The sequence below is a fragment of the Grampus griseus genome (assembly GCF_964374135.1).
Source record: "Grampus griseus genome assembly, chromosome: 14".
In the NCBI taxonomy this organism is placed as follows: Eukaryota; Metazoa; Chordata; class Mammalia; order Artiodactyla; family Delphinidae; genus Grampus; species Grampus griseus.
This window is the reverse complement of record NC_139008.1, coordinates 46,052,419-46,075,378: the sequence shown is the minus strand read 5'-3', so window position 1 is coordinate 46,075,378 and position 22,960 is coordinate 46,052,419. Positions and strand designations below refer to the sequence as shown.

General features: G+C 39.6%; 1 protein-coding gene across 1 annotated transcript in view; it reads left to right on the top strand.

Annotated features, from left to right (window-relative positions):
- Nucleotides 1–22,960, top strand: part of MACROD2 (mono-ADP ribosylhydrolase 2) — a gene marked incomplete at its 3' end in the record, with an annotated part of 1,963,559 nt that overhangs the window by 1,760,722 nt on the left and 179,877 nt on the right. The window contains 1 exon segment of the mRNA XM_082670986.1: nt 10,814–10,895. Coding sequence (XP_082527112.1) covers nt 10,814–10,895 — 82 coding nt within the window.

Here is a 22,960-nt window from a genome sequence, read left to right as displayed (position 1 = left end):
GCCCCTCTTCACCAACCCTCACCCCAGAGTAATTTGCTATATTAACATCTAACACCACAGGTGATTTTTCCTATTTCTCTAACAATTTTGAACTTTATAGAGATGGAACCATCCAGTGTGGACTCTTTTTTTCTGGATTCTTTTACTCAGTACTGTTTGTTTATATTATTGTCTATAGTCATAAATTTTCCAGTCTTACTGGTTTGTAGTATCCCCTTGTATGAATAGATCACAATTCATTTATTCATTCTACCATTTGTGGGCATTTAAGTAGCTTCCAATTTGGAGATACTACAAATAGTGCTGCTGTGAACGTTGCAGTATGTGTCCTTTTGTGAACATACATGTATATTCTGCTGGCTGTCTACCTAGGGGTGAAATTGCTGGGTTGTAGCATCTGTGCATATTCAGCTAATTTAGTAGGTACTGCCAAATAATTTTCCAAAGTAATTGCACCAGAAGTAGTATGTGAGAGTTATTGTTAATCCACATCCTTGCCAATACTTGATATTGTCTTTTCACTTTAAAGTGAAGTGTCGCCTTTTTTATTATTCGCAATTATGGTTTAGCCTGAGGACCCATCTGAGTTTACTAACAACTTGTACATTAAAAAAAATAAGTGTGAGTCATTTTAAGTACAAAAGTTTCTTTAACTACCAAACAGTGCCTGCATACTTCAGGACGTTCACCAAGAAGATGGGCTAGGACCAATCAAAGTCTATCTTGAAGAAAGTCATTGGGATCTGAGTAGCCCTGACAGGTTACACACTTCTGAAGAGGAACACTGTTACTATTTTTTGCCCTTCATTATGTTCTGCACCATGATATTCAATGAAATGGTATTAAAGGTTACATCAGTCGGGTTTAATCAGGGAAGCAGAGCCTTATGAGTGACATGGAATAAGGGGTTTGTTACAGGAGTTAGAACTTATACAACTTTGGGAGAAACTGAGGAAGTAAATGTCCAGAAGGGGTTGGATGGCTGAGCAGAGCCCCTAACCAGGGCCCTGCAGAGGGAGGTGGTAAACAAGGGTGTGGAAGGTCATTGCCTCTGCCTCTGACCAGGCCTGGAGCATGTCAGCAGGGCAGGAGGTCAAGAGGAAAGCTGGATGCAAAATGGAAGAGGGCAAGGACAAAGTAGGAGCCATGGGAGCAAGGTGGGATCCACAGGGACAAACTGCCACGTACATCTGCCTCTTACTGCCTGGAACCCCAAACGTGCAGTGCCCCCCAGAAGAGAAGGCAGTGCCCTTGATGCGGAACTGCACGTGTGCCCAGCCCAGGACTCAGAGAGCCAGCAAGAGCTGGAGAAGCTGTGGACCCACTGGTTACCTCACACCCAGGTGAGGCAGTGATGAGCTACAGTGCACGACCTGCCCAGAATCCGGTGCCCTGCACCCACCTGCCCAGCAAAACAGCTGCACCCCTGACCCCCAGATCTCATAGAAATTGCTCTATGGCCAACTCTACGCTCGAGCTTTTCAGAGAAATGTAATTTCAGCTCAACTAAGTTGACATAGTACCAAACGAACACAGAGATAGACTGAGATAAAAAGAAGAAGGGAGGGAGGAAACTGTAGAAATGGTGTAATACAATCCTTTCCTTATAAAGACTTGAAAACTGGGGCCTGGAGAGACAACGGCTTGTCCAGTGTCACAGAACTGGTGACAGGCCTAGAAACTCAGTCCCCTATGTCTCTCTCTGGGTGATATCACAGAAAGAACGCTTAGATGTGAAGTTAAGAGGCCTAAGATTCTCCCACTAATTGTTTGGCCTTGAAGGGGAAAAATCCCTCAATTCTGGATTCAGGTTTTCTTGTGAGAGACTGGCACGTGGGCTAAGCCCCACAAACTGAAGGTGTTCAGTTAATATCTGAATAATAAATGAATAAATATAGTCTCTCAAGAACAACCACTGTACAAAATTGCTCTATTTATACCTAACCAGGAAACCATGCTCCAAAGCCTCAGTAGTGAGGCATTCTTCTATATGTTCATGAAATTTTTCTGGGGCTAGAGTGGATCACCCAGGTCCTTCCTCCTTTGTACAAGTCAGATTTCCAGTCTCTCAGCCATGTAGCAATCAGACTTTCTATGTTCTTCTTGTCACACCATTGTGACCTTGACTTCTACCCCATTCAGTCTGAGCTTTTCAATAGGAGTCGTTACCGCATAGCTAGAGAAGCAAGAATCCAAACATGGCAGTAGGAACGAGCTAGAAAATTATCTGATTTCTAACTGTGTATTTCTCTGTTTTGCTCACAAATCTGCCATTTGGGTAGAGTTCAGCAGGAAAGGTTCAGCTCCATCCCACGTAGCATTACCTGGAGTAGCTCAAAAGCCAGGAGCTGAGGTCATCTAGGGGCTACTCGCCCCTAGAATCCATCTGCACATGGATTCTCCAGGGTCTCTGCTTCCTCATGGCATGATGATTACGTATGAGAACGAGCATCCCAAGAGGACTGGGCAGAAACCCTATCACCTTTCATGACATGGACTCAGAACTCACAGATCTCTGCCAGAGTTCCAGGCACTCGCGGATTCAAGAGGAGGAAGTATAAATCCCACCTCTCAAAGAGAAGAGAATCAGCATTACGTTTCAAGAGGAACCTGAAGGATGGGATATCTTGCACGCCATCTTGGAAAATATTGTCCACCACAAGTGGTGATCAATACCCATGATGAGTTTATAAACACAGAGCTTGCCAACTAAATGAGATCTTATCCAGCAATAACCCTGTGTGTGTATAAAAATACATGCACATATGTGTATATAACAAGCACTTGGCAAATGAGGTTAATTCTTGGATTCAACTTGCTTCCAAGATATTTTCAGTGTTATGCCTAAGGGTAAGGCCAGGGAACTGGGAGACTCAATTAGCTTAAAATAAAAGTACTTTTCCTTCATCATCCATCTTCTCTTTGAGGAAAAAATAAATAAATCAGGCTGCTGAATTTTGGACCCATACCATTTCCATGGTAACAAACCCTAAAGTGCTAAAAGGTGGATTACAATTCTTTGCAATATTTAAGAAATCTGTATTTAGTCCGTAATGCCTAAAAGTACACTTAGTAGCAGTGACTGGCATTACCACTAACCCTCCCCTCCCCTCTCCCACCAACAAACGTACTCACACACACACACACACACACACACACACAACATAAGTGTTTAAAAAAAATCCCAGGAGAAGACCTTCAAGATGGCGGAGGAGTAAAACGTGGAGATCACCTTCCTTCCCACAAATACATCAAAAATACATCTACATGTGGAACAACTCCTACAGAACACCTACTGAACACTGGCAGAAGACCTCAGACTTCCCAAAAGGCAAGAAACTCCCCAAGTACCTGGGTAGGGCAAAGGAAAAAAGAAAAAACAGAGACAAAAGAATAGGGACGGGACCTGCACCTCGGGGAAGGAGCTGTGAAGGAGGAAAAGTTGCCACACACTAGGAAGCCCCTTCACTGGTGGAGATGGAGGGTGGCGGACGGGGGAAGCTTCAGAGCCACAGAGGAGAGCGCAGTAACAGGGGTGCGGAGAGCAAAGCGGAGAGATTCTTGCACAGAGGATCGGTGCTGACCAGCACTTACCAGCCCGAGAGGCTTGTCTGCTCACCTGCCGGGGCAGGTGGGGGCTGGGAGCTGAGGCTCCGGCTTCAGAGGTCGGATCCCAGGGAGAGGACTGGAGTTGGCGGCATGAACACAGCCTGAAGGGGGCTAGTGTGCCACAGCTAGCCAGGAGGGAGTCTGGGAAAAAGTCTGGAACTGCCTAAGAGGCAAGAGACCATAGTTTCGGGGTGCATGAGGAGAGGGGATTCGGAGCACCGCCTAAACGAACTCCGGACACAAGCGCGAGCCACGGCTAACAGCGGGGACCCCAGAGACAGGCATGAGATGCTAAGGCTGCTGCAGCCGCCACCAAGAAGCCTGTGTGTGAGCACAGGTCACTCTCCACACCCCTCTTCCGGGGAGCCTGTGCAGCCCGCCACTGCCAGGGTCCGTGATCCAGGGACAACTTCCCGGGGAGAACGCACGGCACACCTCAGGCTGGTGCAACGTCAGGCTGGTCTCTGCCGCCGCAGGCTCGCTCCGCATCCATACCCCTCCCACCCCCCCCACCCCCCGCCCCGGCCTGAGTGAGCCAGAGCCCCGGAATCAGCTGCTACTTTAACCCTGTCCTGTCTGGGCTAAGAACAGACACCAGAGGGCGACCTAGATGCAGAGGCGGGGCCAAATCCAAAGCTGAACCCCAGGAGCTGTGCGGGCAAAGAAGAGAAAGGGAAATCTCTCCCAGCAGCCTCAGGAGCAGCGGATTAAATCTCCACAATCACCTTGATGTACCTGCATCTGTGGAATACCTGAAAAGCCAGCGAATCATCCCAAAATTGAGGCGGCGGACTTTGGGAGCAACTGTAGACTTGGGGTTTGCCATATGTGACTGACTGGTTTCTGATTTTTATGTTTATCTTAGTATAGTTTTTAGCACTTGTTATCATTGGTGGAATTGTTTATTGGTTTGGTTGCTCTTTTTAAAAAAAATTTTTATGTTAATATATTTAATTTTTATTTTAATAACTATTTTATTTTTTTATTATTTTATTATATTTCTTTTTTTAATCCCTTTTCTTCTGAGCCGTGTAGCTGACAGGGTCTTGGTACTCCAGCCAGGTGTCAGGCCTGAGCCTCTGAGGTGAGAGAGCCGAGTCCAGAACATTGGACCACCAGAGACCTCCCGGTCCCACATAATATCAATCGGTGAGAGCTCACCCAGAGATCTCCATCTCAATGCTAAGACCCAGCTCCCCTCAACGACCAGCAAGCTCCACTGCTGGACACCCAATGCCAAACAACTAGCAAGACAGGAACATAACCCCATCCATTAGCAGAGAGGCTGCCTAAAATCATGGTAAGTTCACAGACACCCCAAAACACACCATCAGACTCAGTCCTGCCCAGCAGAAACACAAGATCCAGCCTCATCCACCAGAACACAGGCACCGTTCCCTCCACCAGGAAACCTGCACAACCCACTGAACCAACCTTACCCACTGGGAGCAGACACCAAAAACAGCAGGAACTATGAACCTTCAGACAGTGAAAAGGAGACCCCAAACACAGTAAGTTAAGCAAAATGAGAAGACAGAGAAATACACAACAGATGAAGGAGCAAGGTAAAAACCCACCAGACCAAACAAATGAAGAGAAAATAGGCAGTCTACCTGAAAATGAATTCAGAGTAGTGATAGTAAAGGTGATTCAAAATCTTGCAAATAGAATGGAGAAAATACAAGAAATGTTTAACAAGGACCCAGAAGAACTAAAGAGCAAACAAACAATGATGAACAACACAATAAATGAAATTAAAAATTCTCTAGAAGGACTCAATAGAATAACTGAGGCAGAAGAGCAGATTAAGTGACCTGGAAAATAAAATAGTGGAAATAACTACTGCAGACCAAAATAAAGAATGAAAAAAATTGAGGACAGTCTCAGAGACATCTGGGACAACATTAAATGCACCAGCATTCGAATTATAGGGGTTCAGAAGAAAAAGAGAAAAAGAAAGGGACTGAGAAAATATCAGACAAAGATGTCACAAAGAAAGAAGACTACAGGCCAATATCACTGATGAACATAGATGCAAAAATCCTCAACAAAATACTAGCAAACAGAATCCAACAGCACATTAAAAGGATCATACACCAAGATCAAGTGGGGTTTATCCCAGGAATTCAAGGATTCTTCAATATATGCAAACCAATCAATGTGATACACCATATTAAGAAATTGAAGGATTAAAAACCATATGATCATCTCAATAGATGCGGAGAAAGCTTTTGACAAAATTCAACACCGATTTATGATTTAAAAAAACTATCCAGAAAGTAGACATGGAGGGAACTTACCTCAACCTAATAAAGACCATATATGACAAACCCACAGCCAACATCGTTCTCAATGGTGTAAAACTAAAACCATTTCCACTAAGATCAGGAACAAGACATGGTTTCCCACTCTCACCACTATTATTCAACATAGTTTTGGAAGTTTTAGCCTCAGCAATCAGAGAAGAAAAAGAAATAAAAGGAATCCAAATCAGAAGAGAAGTAAAACTGTCACTGCTTGCAGATGACATGATACTATACATAGAGAATCCTAAAGATGCTACCATAAAACTAATAGAGCTAATCATTAAATTTGCTAGAGTAGGAGGATACAAAATTAATGCACAGAAATCTCTTGCATTCCTATACACGAATGATGAAAAATCTGAATGAGAAATTAATGAAACACTCCCATTTACCATTGCAGCAAAAAGAGTAAAATACCTAGGAATAAACCTACCTAAGGAAACAAAAGACCTGTATGCAGTAAACTATGACACTGATGAAAGTAATTAAAGATGATACTAACAGATGGAGAGATATACTATGTTCTTGGATTGGAAGAATCAACATTGTGCAAATGACTACTACCCAAAGCAATCTACACATTCAATGCAATCCCTATCAAGCTACCACTGGCATTTTTCACAGAACTAGAACAAAAAATTTCACAACTGTATAGAAACACAAAAGACCCCAAATAGCCAACGCAATCTTGAGGAAGCAAAACAGAGCTGGAGGAATCAGGCTCCCTGACTTCAGACTATACTACAAAGCTACAGTAATCAAGACAGTATGATACTGGCACAAAAACAGAAATATAGATCAATGGAACAGGATAGAAAGCCCAGAGATAAACCCATGCACATACGGTCACCTTGTCTTTGATAAAGGAGGCAAGAATATACAATGGAGAAAAGACAGCCTCTTCAATAAGTGGTGCTGGGAAACATGGACAGCTACATATAGAAGAATGAAATTAGAACACTCCCTAACACCATACACAAAAATAAGCTCAAAATGGATTAAAGACCTAAATGTAAAGCTGGACACTATAAAACTCTGAGAGGAAAACATAGGCAGAACACTTTATGACATACATCACAGCCAGATCCTTTTTGACCCACCTCCTAGAGAAATGGAAATAAAAACAAAAATAAACAAATGGGACCTAATGAAACTTCAAAGCTTTTGCACAGCAAAGGAAACCATAAATAAGACGAAAAGACAGCCCTCAGAATGGGAGAAAATATTTGCAAACGAAGCAATGGACAAAGGATTAATCTCCAAAATTTACAAGCAGCTCATGCAGCTCAGTATCAAAAAGACAAACAACCCAATCCAAAAATGGGCAGAAGACCTAAATAGACATTTCTCCAAAGAAGATATACAGACTGCCAACAAACACATGAAAGGATGCTCAACATCACTTCTCATTAGAGAAATGCAAATCAAAACTACAATGAAGTATCACCTCACACCAGTCAGAATGGCCATCATCAAAAAATCTAGAAACAATAAATGCTGGAGAGGGTGTGGAGAAAAGGGAACCCTCTTGCACAGTTGGTGGGAATGTAAATTGATACAGCCACTATGGAGAACAGTATGGAGGTTCCTTAAAAACTAAAAATAGAACTCCCATATGACCCAGCACTCCCACTACTGGGCATATACCCTGAGAAAACCATAATTCTGAAAGAGTCATGTACCACAATGTTCATTGAAGCACTATTTACAATAGCCAGGACATGGAAGCAAACTAAGTGTCCGTTTACAGATGAATGTATAAAGAAGATGTGGTACATATATACAATGGAATATTACTCTGCCATAAAAAGAAACAAAACTGAGTTATCTGTAGTGAGGTGGATGGACCTAGAGTCTGTCATACAGAGTGAAGTGAGTTAGAAAGAGAAAAACAAATACTGTATGCTAACTCATACGTATGAAATCTTAAAAAAAAAAAAAAAAGGTTTTGAAGAACCTAGGGGCAGGACAGGAATAAAGACACAGATGTAGAGAATTGACTTGAGGACACGGGGAGCTGGAATGAAGTGAGAGAGTGGCATTCACATATATACACTACCAAATGTAAACTAGATAGCTAGTGGGAAGCAGCCGCATAGCACAGGGAGCTCAATGCTTTGTGACCATCTAGAGGGTGGGATAGGGAGGGTGGGATAGGGAGGGTGGGAGGGAGACACAAGAGGGAGGGGAAATGGGGATATGTATGTACATATAGCTGATTCACTTTGTTATACAGCAGAAACTAACACAACATTATAAAGCAATTATACTCCAATGAAGATTAAAAAATAAATCTCATAATTTATATTAAGTGACCGTAAAAGTAGGGAAAAATGAGTACAAATGAGACTGTTCAGCTTGTTCTTCTTAGATCTGGTTTGAACCAAATTTTCTTGTTTTGATTTTGATCTTAATTAGGGGCTTTATAAATAATATGATCATTTGAAGCCTGGAGAAAAAGTCAACCATCACAGGCACAGAAGTGAGAATAATTATAGTGTTTGGAAATTATCAGTAGTTCAATGCAGCTGGAGAGTAGAGTATGTCTAACACAGAATCTTATTATTTTTTTAACTTATTTTATTGAAGTGTAGTTGATTTACAATGTCTTAATTTCTGCTGTACAGCAAAGCGATTCAGTTATACATATATATATACATTCTTTATCATAGTCTTTTCTATTAGGATTTATCACAGGATGTTGAATATAGTTCCCTGTGCTATACAGTAGGACCTTGTTGTTTATCCATTCTTTATATACTAGTTTGCATTTGCTAATCCCAAACTCCCAATCCATCCCTCCCCCACCCACCTCCCCCTTGGCAACCACAAGTCTCTTCTCTATGTCTGTGAATCAGTTTCTGTTTCGCAGGTAAGCTCATCTGTGTCATATTTTAGATCCCACGTAATAGTGATGTCATATGCTATTCTTCTCTTTCTGACTTACTTCACTTAGTATGATAATTCTGTGTCCATCCATGTTGCTGCAAGTTGCATTATTTCATTCTTTTTTTATGGCTGAGTAGTAACAGAGTCTTATTTTTAATGTTAGGACTTTTAATTATGATGTATTTCATATATACAGAAAGTGTAGAACATAATATGATATCCATGTACCTACCCCCATAGTTGATAGTTGTTACCCATTTGCCATATTTTTTCTAAATTTTTTTCTTTCTAAATAAATAAAATATTAACTATTCATTTAAAGTCTTACCTGTCCATCATTTAACCTTCCCTCCCTTATCAGAAATCATCATCATCTTGAAGTTCATGTGTCACATTCCTATGTATGTTTATGGTCATTAGTGCTTATGAACGAATCCCTACACTCTTGTATCTTTGTGCTTAAAAATTCATATAATGGTATCAAAGCAAGTATGTCCTTTTGTAACTTGATTCTATTGCTCGACATTATGATTCTTATCTTTAGCCACAGGGCATAAACACACCGTAAGGGTAGTGGAGACGAGCATTCAGCATTGCACAGATAATCATTTATTCCACTAAATTTATAGATCACCTGAGAGTAAGTTGATGGTGACAGTTTTTACATTTGTAGCAAACTTTACTGCCATGCAGACAAGGCTGGACACCAGAAATTCAAATGAATACAGGGAAAGGAAAATAGGGTTCTTTGCACCCCAGTCCTTCCATTTCTGAAGGTCAAGTGCTCTCTCCACCCTATGGGACAGAGACTGGGGTAGCGCTACATGGTTTTTGGTGAAGTCCAGTGACTGCCCAGGAGGTGGTCTACCGGCTGGGGGTCTAGACTTGTGCAGGAATCAGGAAGCCGCATCTCCGAGCTTCCATCAGGGAAGCTGGGATTCCTGTGTCCTAATCCTCTCCCATCCCACTCCTGCAGATCTTCTCTCCTACTGGGAACTTTGGGACTTGGCTCACATGACTCTGTCCCCTACAGGCTGGGAGAGCTGAGGGGTTGGGTGGATGACATCCATTTGGGTTTTTTCCTGTCCTGCCACCAGCATACCCCACTTCCATTTCCTACTGATGTTCTAGTCAATGGCCAGTTGCAGTTTGATGGGTGGGGTAACTTTTAACTTTTTGTACATTGTTAAAATAAAGGAACTAAAGGGGTGTTTGTTTTCAAGACACAAAATTGAGTCACCGATTTAATATCAGATATCCGTGAGCTATTATGTGTATCCCATCTCTCTTCTCTGTTTACCGTATTACTCTCGGAATGTCTCAGAGAAACTCATTACATGCAGAAGCTCTCGAAACAGAGAAAAGGGACTGTGTACACATTTTACTTTTGAAGTGACACTTCCTTACTCAGTAATAACCTACCAGATTAAAGTTACATTGACCTCATGTACTGTCAACTAATTATATTTTATTTCTGTTGCATTTCCAAGTATGTAAAGCTAAAAGCAAGTGATTGCATGCAAATTACACTGCACGAAGCTTTTTAGGCCATGTTCAAATACAGGTTTGATAAATATATTTGTCTAACAAGGGTAGGACAAAGAGCTCTCCGTTTACTGACATGCTTTATTGTCATTCTGCTGTACACCTCTCGTGTGGCTGTTTAATAGAACATAAAGTCTAGGTATCCTGGTGGAATCTCAGAACTTTTTTATAGCTTGCTGCAAAGTAGCTTATTGTCATTTATTATTTCTTATTTGATTTATATAACATCTTTCCACCAAATTGCCCATGGGTTTATTTACATAAAGAGTGCATTCACAAACACACTCACTCTCTCTCTCACACACACACACACGAACTCCACTCAGTGCTGTCATGTAGTTAGCAGTGTAGCACCGAAAATCTTTGGGAAGTTTTCTGTTTGTTTTTTGTTCCAAGACCACCATGTTCTGGGAAGGCATTTGCCGTATTTCCTTTCACTTTAAGTGTCTATTGTTTGCCTCTAGGTGGATCGGATCATCTTCTGTGTCTTCCTAGAAGTCGACTTCAAAATCTACAAAAAGAAAATGAGCGAGTTTTTCCCTGCAGGTGAGTAAAGCCATTTGTTTCCTTTGAAATTGGACATTGAAAAAGTCAGGGCATCACTTAATAATTCTACTGCTTTATTTTGCCTTTTAAAGGTTGTTACAATTATGATTTCCATCCACCAGTCACACCTGGCAACTTGTATCTTAGATTTTAAGATCTAAAGGAGGTGACGGGAAATCTAGGCTCTGGACTTCTTCCTCTTACCAGGTCATTGTGTTGTCTTGGGGAAGTCAGTTTATCTCTTAAGTGAGGGGCTAGACCAAACGGCATTTCCTGAATTACAAGACCTGTGATTTCTTCCCCACACTTGTAAGTTGTCCAGGCCTGTGCCTGTACCCACCGTGTTAAACGTGTTGGAAATTGTAAGGAGTCCATTTATATTTGTAGTCACAATTCAAGCTGTTCTTGCGTTCCATCCCTCTTCTCCCCAGTTTTCTCCACCCAAATTGCAATGAAGAGAAAGTCCTTTCTAGGGCAATCTGAAAACCTTTTTTCATCTTATAAGTCTTTCATCTTATTTCACACTTCTTTTTAGAAAGTAGGAGAAACCTCCAGGTTTTTAAAGAACCTTGAGTGAATTGATTTACCGCAACTGAACGTGCGATCAGCTGAACCTGGTTTATTTGAATATTGCTCCCCACTGTTCCTCTTCCAGCCTGTGAAGGCTGAAGCTTATTTAATACCTTGTTATTTTTATGGTGCTGTTTAAGTCCCGGTGTCCTAAGCACTTTCCTCAGCCGTGATGAAGAATGGCTTCCAGGGAATTTCAAGCTACCATTGGCATTGTTGGTGCCTGCCTTTCAGAGAGATTTTTTTTTTTTTTTTTTTGAGGATTTCATGTCCATCTGAAGTGGTCTTTCATGTAACCAGTGACTCTGGCAGGTAGAAAGGAGTGGATGATGGGTGCTGGTGCCCAGTCACCTTCTTCAGCAGCCTATCGGAGCCCCCCACTCCATAGAGAGGATGCCCCACCCACCTGCAGATCAGGGTAGGACATAGAGCTACGGGACAGCTACAGAAAACTGCTGGAGATGTTCAACGCTGTGCAAATGATCAAAATGGGCTAAGTTCTCCTGGGTGATCTGAAGTCCTCCCTGATTTTATAATTGAAAGGTGAATCTGCTAAGTGTATTCCATTTGGGATGTTACAGTCTCCCCCAAATGGAACGTAACATAAATCCAGAAGACTCCCATATGATGAAGAAGACCAGGGTTGTGGTCTTTTTTCTCTTTTTCCTCCTTCTCCTCCTTGTTTCACTTTTATTCATTTTTTAAGCAACTCGGTGTTTTACAGGGTGTAAAGCACATAATAGCTGGTTAATAAGTAATTGTTGACCTGACTTGAATTTAATAAATTCTTCTCCCCATAATTTCATGGCTTCTTTCTCTTTCAGTCTCCTTCTTCCATCGTCTTTCTTTATTTCCTACATAATCACAGTGAGCAGATTGTGCCTACATTTCTGCATTTTTAAGTATTCTTAAAAGAAAGTGTCCATTCATGTAAAAAATGCAACTTGCTATGGTGTGCAGTTGCAAATGTCTTGTCAGCATCACAGCATGATTTATAAGACTTTATAAATTTTGGATTCCCTGATATGTTTGGAAATAATGACATCATATTCATTTTTATGCCTCCTAAAATGAAAACTTGTTTTCACTCTAACATATGATAAAAATAATTGTATAAGTATGATCCATTGCTATTAAAACAAATCCATCCATCAGCAGGTGTTTCCAGTGATGCACAAAGATCATATTACAAGTTTTTAAAAACTGGACAGTTTTAGTGGTCTAGAATGTATTAATAACTATGCAAATAAATTATTGTTTGAGAATTGCTACTTTAAATAAATCTGAAATGCATCTTAGCCCTCAAGCGAGTGAATTAATAATAAAATCATCCCCAGTGTCATGTCAGTGCTTTGAATCATGCCATGCTCATGAAATTATTTCCATTGCATATTTATAATAGTAGGTACATTTTTAAACTAAGTGTCAAAATCCTCCAATATTGTTGAGTATTTCTGCAATGCTGAGGCATCAGCCATTTGTAAATTCTAAATATGCACTATGAAGTAAAAGTGACTTCTAATGGAATGTGTGACTGCTAATAGAGATGATATACATTATCTGTTCATAATTTGAATTTATGGTTAATTCATAACCATACCATCTTTGATTAGAATATAATTTTTCTGACTTGCCATATATTCCCCCTGGAGTGACTTCAGAGTTTCTCTAACTAGTCTTCTTAACCATTCCGAATGCAATAATGATCATAGTTTAGGAAAAAACGTCATTTTTATATTAAACCAGATCTCTGTGTTTGGGGGTACTTTAATCCCATGTCTTTAAATTTCATAATTGAGACTCTAAGACAAAATGAATGAGAAACAATAAAAGTTAGTCTAGAAATGATCATAATAAAGATGTAACACATGCATGGCTACTACCTAATATGAATGTTAGGAATAATAGCTAACACTTATGGATTGCTTTCTGCCAGCCATCAGATATATGGGCTAAATCAGTTAATCTTCATGATAACTCTAAGAAAGTGGCACCATATCAACCCTCCTTTTTAGATATGGAAAATGATGCACACTTCAGAAAAGTGAGACATACAGCTAGGAAATAACAGCTGTATTTTAAACTTGAGGATGGTATCTGTCATTGCACAAGTGATAAGAGCATCTTCAGAGAAGGCTGGGATGCATTTGGAGCGTTGAGAAAGTCTCCCTAATTTCATCTGATGCCTATCACTTTTCTAATCTGCCATGCTTCTCTTTCCTCTAATATCTGAATATTTCCTCATGAAACATTTTCTAATATGAGTCAAATTGGTACTTTATCATAGATTTCAAAATCAGATTCCATCCAAATCATCCAGGTAGTGCAGTGCTATTATCTGTAGACAAGTGGCACCAGGAAGCAAAAAGGACCATGGGAGAAGGTGGAAAATGTGGGAAATGCCTGTATTAGTTTACCAGGGCTGCCAGAACAAAGTACCACAGATTGGATGAAATTTATTTTCTCACAATTCTGGAGACCAGAAGTTCAGAATCAAGGTGTCAGCTGGGTTGGTTTCTTCTGAGGCCTTTCTCCTTGGCTTCTAGATGGTCATCTTTGCCCTGTGTCTTCATGTGGTCTTCCCTCTGTGTGTCTCTTTGTCTTAATCTCCTCTTCTTCCAAGGACACCAGTCATACTGAATCAGGGTTCACCCCAGTGAACTCATTTTAACTTCATTACCTCTTTAAAACCCTATCTCCAAATAGACACATTCTGACGGAGAGAGGGTTAGGACTTCAACATATGGATTTTGGGGAACACACTAAGCCTGCAATAGGGCCCATGATGGAAAGGCAATAGGAACCTCAGAAGAAAGAAACCAGCAATGCTTTATTTTTCAGCTGTTTTATATCTTTCTGTGGGTGGAACACATAGGACTTTTTACTTCCGGGGGTATTATTTGGAAGTCTGGTGTGGCAGCTTTATGAAATTACCATACACTTTGGTTGCAAATCATTTATATTTACAGTGTGTCATTTCATAGAGTACAGCAAACAATGTTTATATGATTCTAGTCAGAAATCTCTTTGTTCTTTACATAAAAGGTTTGCATTTTTCAGTGTGTAGGATTTATCATGTGTAGTTTTCAATGAATGTAGAAAACAAAACATAAAAACACAATTTCTGATCTTGAATATGGAAGTCTTTTTTTTCATTGGAGTCTTAAGTCCTAACAGAATTTAGAAATGTTAATTTTCCTCGTAATAACAATGTCAGATTCACAGCTTTGAGATTAGATCAAAGGATCCTGGTGCTGGAAACTTGAAGGATGTCATGGTCAAACCCACATCCTCCCCAACTTGAGGGAAAGTCACATTTGTTTACTGTAGGGCTTCCCAACTAGAGGTGATTTTGCTCTTCAGAGAACATTTTCAGACATTTTTGTTTCTCACAACTGGAGGAAGGGAGGAGCTACTGGCGACTAGTGGGTAGATGCCAGGGATGGGGCTAAACATCCTATGATGCACAAGACAGCCTCACCCAGCAAAGAATTCTCCAACCACAGATGTTAATAGTGGAGAAGTGGAGAAACTGTGCTACTGTAACCGTCTGTCTCTTACCATTCAGGCCACCAAGGCAGACTTTGCCTTTGGATTGGATTTATTTCTGCCTGCTAATGTCTTACCCAAACTTATCTGTCTAGCTGGATGTGGAACCTGTGCACTCAGCCCAAGCTCTGACTTCCTAGATTCATGACCCTCTCTTAGTCTAGACTTTCCTCTCCCCATTTACTCTGGATCACAGATTTCTATGTTACCCCCGCCCCACTGCCTGGTTCTCCCAGCCCCAGCTCACTCCTGGTATCAGTCATCTATACCAGGAAATCCAATGTAATAGTCTCAGAAACTGTGATTACATGTTATGTAGGTTTTATACACCTAATGAATAAGTGTGGAGGTGAAGGCTAATATACAGAACAAGGAAGAACAAATTCACCAATTTTTCTCTCTACATACCTCAAGCAAGGCTTATTACGTCTCTGGCTAAAAGTTTTCACCTTTATCACTGACCATTGAGTTAGTGACCATTTGTTGATGAAATTACCTTGTGAACTGACAAATATATTTGATATTAGAAATCTTCCATTCTGTACCAGTATCCAAGCTCAACTGATTCATTCACAATGAAAACAGCTATGACTTAAAAATTTACCCATATTCTGTTTATTTTTGACCCTGAAAGCAATTAGATTTGCCCAGTTTTTTTTCCAGTTAGGAAATTTATATAGTTTATGCACAATACTCATTTTGACTTATGCAGAGTTAGATATAATTAAAATATATCTTTCAAATAGTAGCTAGCTGAGAAAACTGATAAAATAGGAAAATGCTTCCAGGGTAGAGATATGTTCCTCCTAAACCTACCACTTGTCTCTAAGAGGAAGATTTGCTTTAGACAGATAATTTCATTTGTTTTTATGACCGTGACTCAAAAACTATTTGAGAAAATCTAATAGAAAAGAGGCTGAATTTTCCCCTGTTTTCTTGATAGACAGCAAAATAGTGAGCCATTTGACCCACTAATATTTGGGGGGCATTTCTCAAGTACAGTATAAAATGATAAACTTTATAAAGTTGCAAAAATATCCAATGCCTTAAAAATGAGCTTGAGAAATGGTACATACATATAGAAACACGTGTATGATAAGTGTTAAATTAGTAGTAGATAAAATTAATATATATAGGAATAATAAATAAGTTTATAAATTATAAACTTTATTGGAGACGATTTTTGGCCTTAAATATGGATATTCTTTGTTGGACATAACACAAAATCATTTGAATGAAAAAGTCAAAGCATAAGTCAAGTTTGAGAGCTCTGCCTTGGCAACCTCTTAAATATTTAAACAGATCACAATGGCTGGCTAAACTGCATAGACTTTATTCAAATATTGACGGCTATGTTATTAGTTTATTTTGAGTATGCAGACATATTTTGTTTCATGCTTTTTTCCTACTTAGACATAAAATACCATAAAGAAAACCCCAAATATAGACTTCGATGAGAATTGTCATATCCTTTGATGAGAATTGTCATATCTTTTAACACATGCCTATCATTTTCTAAACAAAACAAATCAAGAATCTTCTCAATCAGATTCCAGTTATTTTGGCCTCCTTAAAGTCTTCCAAATATGAATTAACTTGTATTGACACAAATACATCTTTCATTAATTTTCCTGGCCATGTGTTTCTATCATTTATTTCTGTCTAAATTGTATACACTCTTGCAAGGTAACTCCACTGGATTTTTATGTTACGATTTCTTTTTTAACCTCTGTCTTGTCTCACCAATGAAAAGGTAAATTTGGAGAGAACACATACCATTTCTGATATTCTATTGTACTTCCATAATCTGAAAAATTTCAAAATATGTGCTGGATGTTTATTAAAGTAAGTAAAAAGCTACCATGACCTTAAGCTGAAATGCTATTTAACCGAAGCCTCAAGTAAAAAGTCTTTTTTTTCCCCCAGATATCATAAGTATTGTTACCAGATCTAGATGAGGGGACAGCACTTCTTTTCATATATTTATCACCTTTAATCATAAGGAAAGACTATTTCTCCAAGAATATTTTTCTAAAATTATATCCTCTGACAAACGGACACAACTTTTTAAAATTTTTACCTGAATCTGTTCTTCCAAAGCTAAAAAGAGAAAGGTACAGTCTGCCTTTCATATTCACAGGTTCCATATATGTAGAGTCAACCAACCATGGATTGAAAATATTTTTAAAAAAACTTTTTTTAGAAAGTCCCTAAAAGCAAAACTTGAATTCACTGAGTACTAAGCATTTACATAGCATTTACATTGTATTAGGTATTATCAGTAATCTAGGAATGATTTAAAGTATATGGGAGGACAAGCATAGGTTATATGCAAATAATACACCATTTTGTACAAAGGACTTGAGCATCCCTGGGTTTTGGTATCTGCATAAGATACCTGGAACCAATCTCCTTCAGATACTGAGGGATGACTCTATTCACTCTACCCCTTCTTCATCCCCCTTCTCACTCATTTTATAAGTTCTTCTCATCCACCATCAGTATTACATGCTTCCTGTGTGCCCAAGGCTTTGATCATGGCTGCATTTAAAATACAGTTCTTATAAGATGCCCGAAGTGGCAAGTATTGTACAGAACAGCTGGAAGACAACATCAGCAAATAATCAAGTACAGCACTGAAATAGTCATAATACCAGGATTTCTGAGGCAAATACACATGAGGACCAGGGTGGTTAAGCTAAGTTTCATGATGAATGTGGCACTGCATTGGGCTTTAAAGGATGAGCGGGAGCAGAGAAGTGATGCCAAATGTTGTGTAAGTGACACAGAGGAAGAAGGGCAGTTCAGATGGGAGAATCTGGGAAATAAGTAAGATGGTTATATTCGATGTGTGAATCCTTGACTCAGAAATGTTGACACTCATCACCATGTAATAAGCAGTTGGGCATAAGAGTAAGCCTTTTAATGGGAGAGTAACATGATAGATCCTGTATTTAAGAAGGATTAATTCATTCCTCACCAAGAGACTGGCCTTCCAATAATAACCGAATGGCATAGGTTCATCACCTGCTTTTCTTGGGATGGTAGTGAACAGAGGCTGAAGAAAGCTCAGTCAGTTGCCCAAAGTCACATAACTGGGTATTTCTGACCTCAAATCCTTTCTACTATGCAACGTTTCTTCCCATAACAATCCCAAAAATGTGGACAATTGTTTGAAGCTCGACTTTCTGCTAAAAAAAGTCATACATTATCAATTTGTTGTAATAGTGCTGGAGTTTCTGACAAGCGACTGTGCCTCCAGCCACAGGGAATATCCATATTTCTTTCCTCTTCTTACCTGCTCCCCAGTCATCAGTTTTCCAAGAGCATTAATGAAGCGCAGGATGCCATGATCTGCTAAGGTTTTCTTCACTCTGGCTGTTTCAGCACAATGGTCAGAAGGCCAAAATTGAAGGCACTGGTGACAGGGGTGGTGAAGATCTGAAAAACCTAACTAATGACTAGTGAAGAGCTTGGTACATAGTCAAAACCATCTGTTTATCGGGGAAAAACCACTGGGTTTGTTATCACAGGAAACAGTTTCTCTTCCTGTGACAACCACCTTAGAACCGTGTGACTTTGTGCCTGTTGTTTAATTTGTCCATGCTTCAGGTTTGTCCTGTGCACACACAATAATAGGATATTTCCAAATAGAATGAATAACAATATAAATGAATATTCAGAGAGGTGTCTAGACCAAGGATCATACATTTTAAAATATGTGTGTTTATTTCTTATTATAATTTTAAAAGGAGGTATTTCAATGATTGTGACCATCTTTTAAAAATATATATATATAACTTCTTAAAATATATATATATAACTTTTTATTACAATAGTAGTACAGATTTGTAGTAAAAAATAGAGAATCCAAAAGAAAAAATTACAAACCACCTTTTATCCCACAGTTCAGAGATGAATCAGATTTTGTTGTTTATCCTTCAGATCTTTTAAAATGAAAAAGGAAAACAACCAGAAATGCAGTCTTATAACTTGCAGTGTGTCACATACCACAAATCGTGAACATTTTTTCATGTCATTATATATTCTTCCATAACATAATCTTAAGGGACCCAATGTTTACCCCAAATCATACTGTTGAACTGTGAAATTATCAATGCAAATTATTCTCTACCTGTTGATGAATAACACTTACAGAAAAACATCTTTATAGGTAAACATTGGCACACATCAACAGTTTTTTTAGAATACTTTTCTAGAAGGGGCATTACTTTTTCAAAATGCATACAAAATCAAGATGCTTCTGTCAAATCAGCCATTGTGTTGCGGCCCTATGGGTGAGTGTCATGTACTCAGGGGACATCATTCCCAGGGTCAAAAATATGAACAGTGACACCTCATGTTGAACAACCTGGGTATCTTAGTCCTTTCGGGCTAATATAACAGAAAACCATAAGCGGGAGGCTCATAAACAACAGAAGTTTATCTCTCACAGTTCTGGAGTCTGGAATTGTGAGATCATGGTGCAAGCATGGTCGGGTTCTGGTGAGGATCCACCTCTGAGTTGCAGGTGGCCGCTTTCTCATTGTATCCTCACATGGTGGAAAGACAGCTCTTTGAGGTCCCTGTTATAAGGGCACTAATCCCATTCATGAGAGCTCCACCCTCATGAATGGGATTATCTCCCTAATTACCTCCCAAAGTCTTATCTCCTAATGCCATCTCACAGGGGGTTGGGATTTCAACATATGAATTTGGGGAGAACACAAACAGTCCATTGTACTGAGTTTACATTCTCATGAACAGTGTGTAAGAGTTTACTTTTCCGCCAGTCTTCCCAATGGTGTATATTCTCATGTTATCGCTTTTATACATGAAATAAGCTAATTAGTGGGTAACAAAGTGCATTTCTTTTATTACTAGTATAGCTAATCCCCTTTATTCAGTTGTTTGTTATCTCTCTAAATGTCTTACGTGAAATTGCTAATCATATCTTTTGCACATTTATATTGACTATTTCATATTTATCTTATTGATTTGTAAGAACTATTTGTATATCAAAACTATTAATCTTTTCAAATGTATGTTGCAAATAGTTCCCCAGATTGTCATTTGTCTTCGTGATGTTAGATATTATTCTTTTATAACCAAAACCATGAGGAAAGGTAGAAGTAAAGACCAAAGAAAGATGAAAGAAAATGTAAAATAAAAGGGGGGTGAATAGAAAGAAGGGAAGAGGGGGAGATGAAAGGAAGAAAGAATGAAGGTTGAAAAAAAAAAGAAAGCAGAGAAGAAACCTTTTTATACAAGAGAATGAAGTTGAAAACTAAAAACTCACAAAAGACCTTGATTTTAATCCTATGTACTTGATCCCATAGGACATTATTATTTCTAAATGGAAATGTTCTTAGTTCTACTCCTCAGATATTTTTTTTTGCAAAGCAATCTGCTTCCTGATTTACTGGATGTGGTAGGAGGAAAGATGCCTTAGCCACGCCCCACCCCGCAAAGATGCCTTCATCCCCAGAATTTGTGAATATGTTAGGTTACATTGCAAAGGGGGAAATAAGATTGCAGATGGAATTAAAGCACTGATTAGCTGATATTAAAATAGGGATTTTATCCTGGATTATCTGAGTGAGCCAATATAATCACAAGCTTCCATAAAAACTGGGAGAGGGAAGCAGAAAGCAGAGAGCCAGAGGGAGACACGACTGGAAGGATGTTCAGAGAGAGGCAGCGTTGCTGGCTTTGACTGTGGAAAAGGGGGCCACAGCTAAAAGGAATGTGGGTGGCCTCTAGCAGCTAGAAAGCTGAAGAAACAGATTCTCCCCCAGAGCCTCCAGAAAGGAATGCAGCCCTGCTGATGTCTCAATTCAGCCCAGTTAGATCCACGTCAGACTTCTGACCCACAGAACGGTAACATAGGAAATTTGTGTTGTTTTAAGGCACTAAGTGTTGTAGAAAATTTTTATAGCAGCACCAGTGAACTAATCTATCAGTTGTCTTTGAATAAAGGAAAAAACCACAAGCCAAGCTGTTGACTCAGTCTGAATTTTACATTTTTTTTAAAAATGGCATACTCAGTGTATAGCAAAATCTACAGAATGAAAGAATTCAAAATTTTCTTTAATTATGAATATTTACGGGAACTTGGCACTTTTGTGCTCATTTGTACACTTTTAATGTCTGGATTGCATCGATGGTTAGAATTATACAAGACATGCTTCCTGTAATGTGACATAAATAAGTTGATTGCCTTCTTAGGAAATGGGTGCTAACTATTTCCACTTGATGGGCCTCAAAAGCTACAAACACACTTTGCCTTCAATGAAAATCCAGTGAAGTGTTGCTGTAACCAAGCAGCCTGAATGCAGGAACAAGCAGCAGGCATAGACAGAAAGCAATCTGTCTCTTCAAACCGGGGGAATGTGCAGTGTGTGTAGCAAACGCTGATAAACAGCAGAACAAATAAAGACCTGGGCACACAAGCCTTGACTAAGCGGAGTTTGATCTCATTAGAGAGTTCTGATAAAAGATAAGACAAGGAACTTCCCTGGTGGCTCCAGTGATTGAGAATCTACCTGCCAATGCAGGGGACATGGGTTCGATCCCTGGTCCGGGAGGATCCCACATGCCACAGAGCCACTAAGTTTGTGCACCACAACTACTGAGCCTGCACTCTAGAGCCTGAGAGCCACAACTACTGAAGCCTATGTGCCCAGAGCCCATGCTCTGCAACAAGAGAAGCCACCACAATGAGAAGACCGTGCACCACCACAAAGAGGAGCCCCTGCTCGCCACAACTAGAGAAAGCCCGCACGCAGTGACAAAGACCCAATGCAGCCAAAAATAAATAACTAACTAACTAAATAAATTTTTTAAAAGATAAGACAAAATGCTGCTGGGAGAAGGGAGGATGCTATAGGCATCTTTACAAAACCCCCTACAAGGTGCTTTTGAAAGACCCTTGGAACATCCTGGGTAGACTGGTTTCTGTTCTGTAGTTGAAAACATTGAGGCAAATGCAGGAAAAAGTAATAACTTTCAAGGAATAGTGTATGAATGAAATAATTCCTAATAAGTCACAGAAATAAGAATAAAGATAAACAATAGAGGGTTTTTTGTTTTTTTTTTTAAATATTGAGCCTTCTTTTAATTAATTAATTTTTATTTTTGGCTGTGTTGGGTCTTTGTTTCTGTGCAAGGGCTATCTCTAGTTGTGGCAAGCGGGGGCCACTCTTCATCGCAGTGCATGGGCCTCTCACTGTCGCGGCCTCTCTTGTTGCGGAGCACAGACTCCAGATGCGCAGGCTCAGTGGCCGTGGCTCACAGGCCTAGTTGCTCCGCGGCATGTGGGATCTTCCCAGACCAGGGCTCGAACCCACGTCCCCTGCATTAGCAGGCAGATTCTCAACCACTGCGCCACCAGGGAAACCCTAGCATTTTTCTAAATTTATTTTATTGAAGTGCAGTTGATTTACAATGTTGTGTTAATTTCTGCTGTACAGCAAAGTGATTCAGTTATACATATATGTATTCCTTTTCATATTCTTTTCCATTATAGTTTATTATAGGATGTTGAATATAGTTCCCTGTGCTGTACAGTAGGACCTTGTTGTTTATCCATCCTATATATACTAGTTTGCATCTGCTAATCCCAAATTCCCAATCCATCCCTCCCCGACAGCCCTCCCTTTTGGCAACCACAAGTCTGTTCTCTATGCCTGTGAGTCTGTTTCTGTTTCATAGATAAGTTCATTTGTGTCATATGTCAGAATCCACATATAACTGATATCATATGGTAATTGTCTTTCTTTGTCTGGCTTACTTCACTTAGTATGATAATCTCTAAAACCATCTATGTTGCTACAAATGGTATTATTTTCATTCTTTTTTATGGCTGAGTAGTATTCCATTGTCTATATGTACCATATCTTTATCCATTCATCTGCTGATGGACATTCAGGTTGTTTCCATGTCTT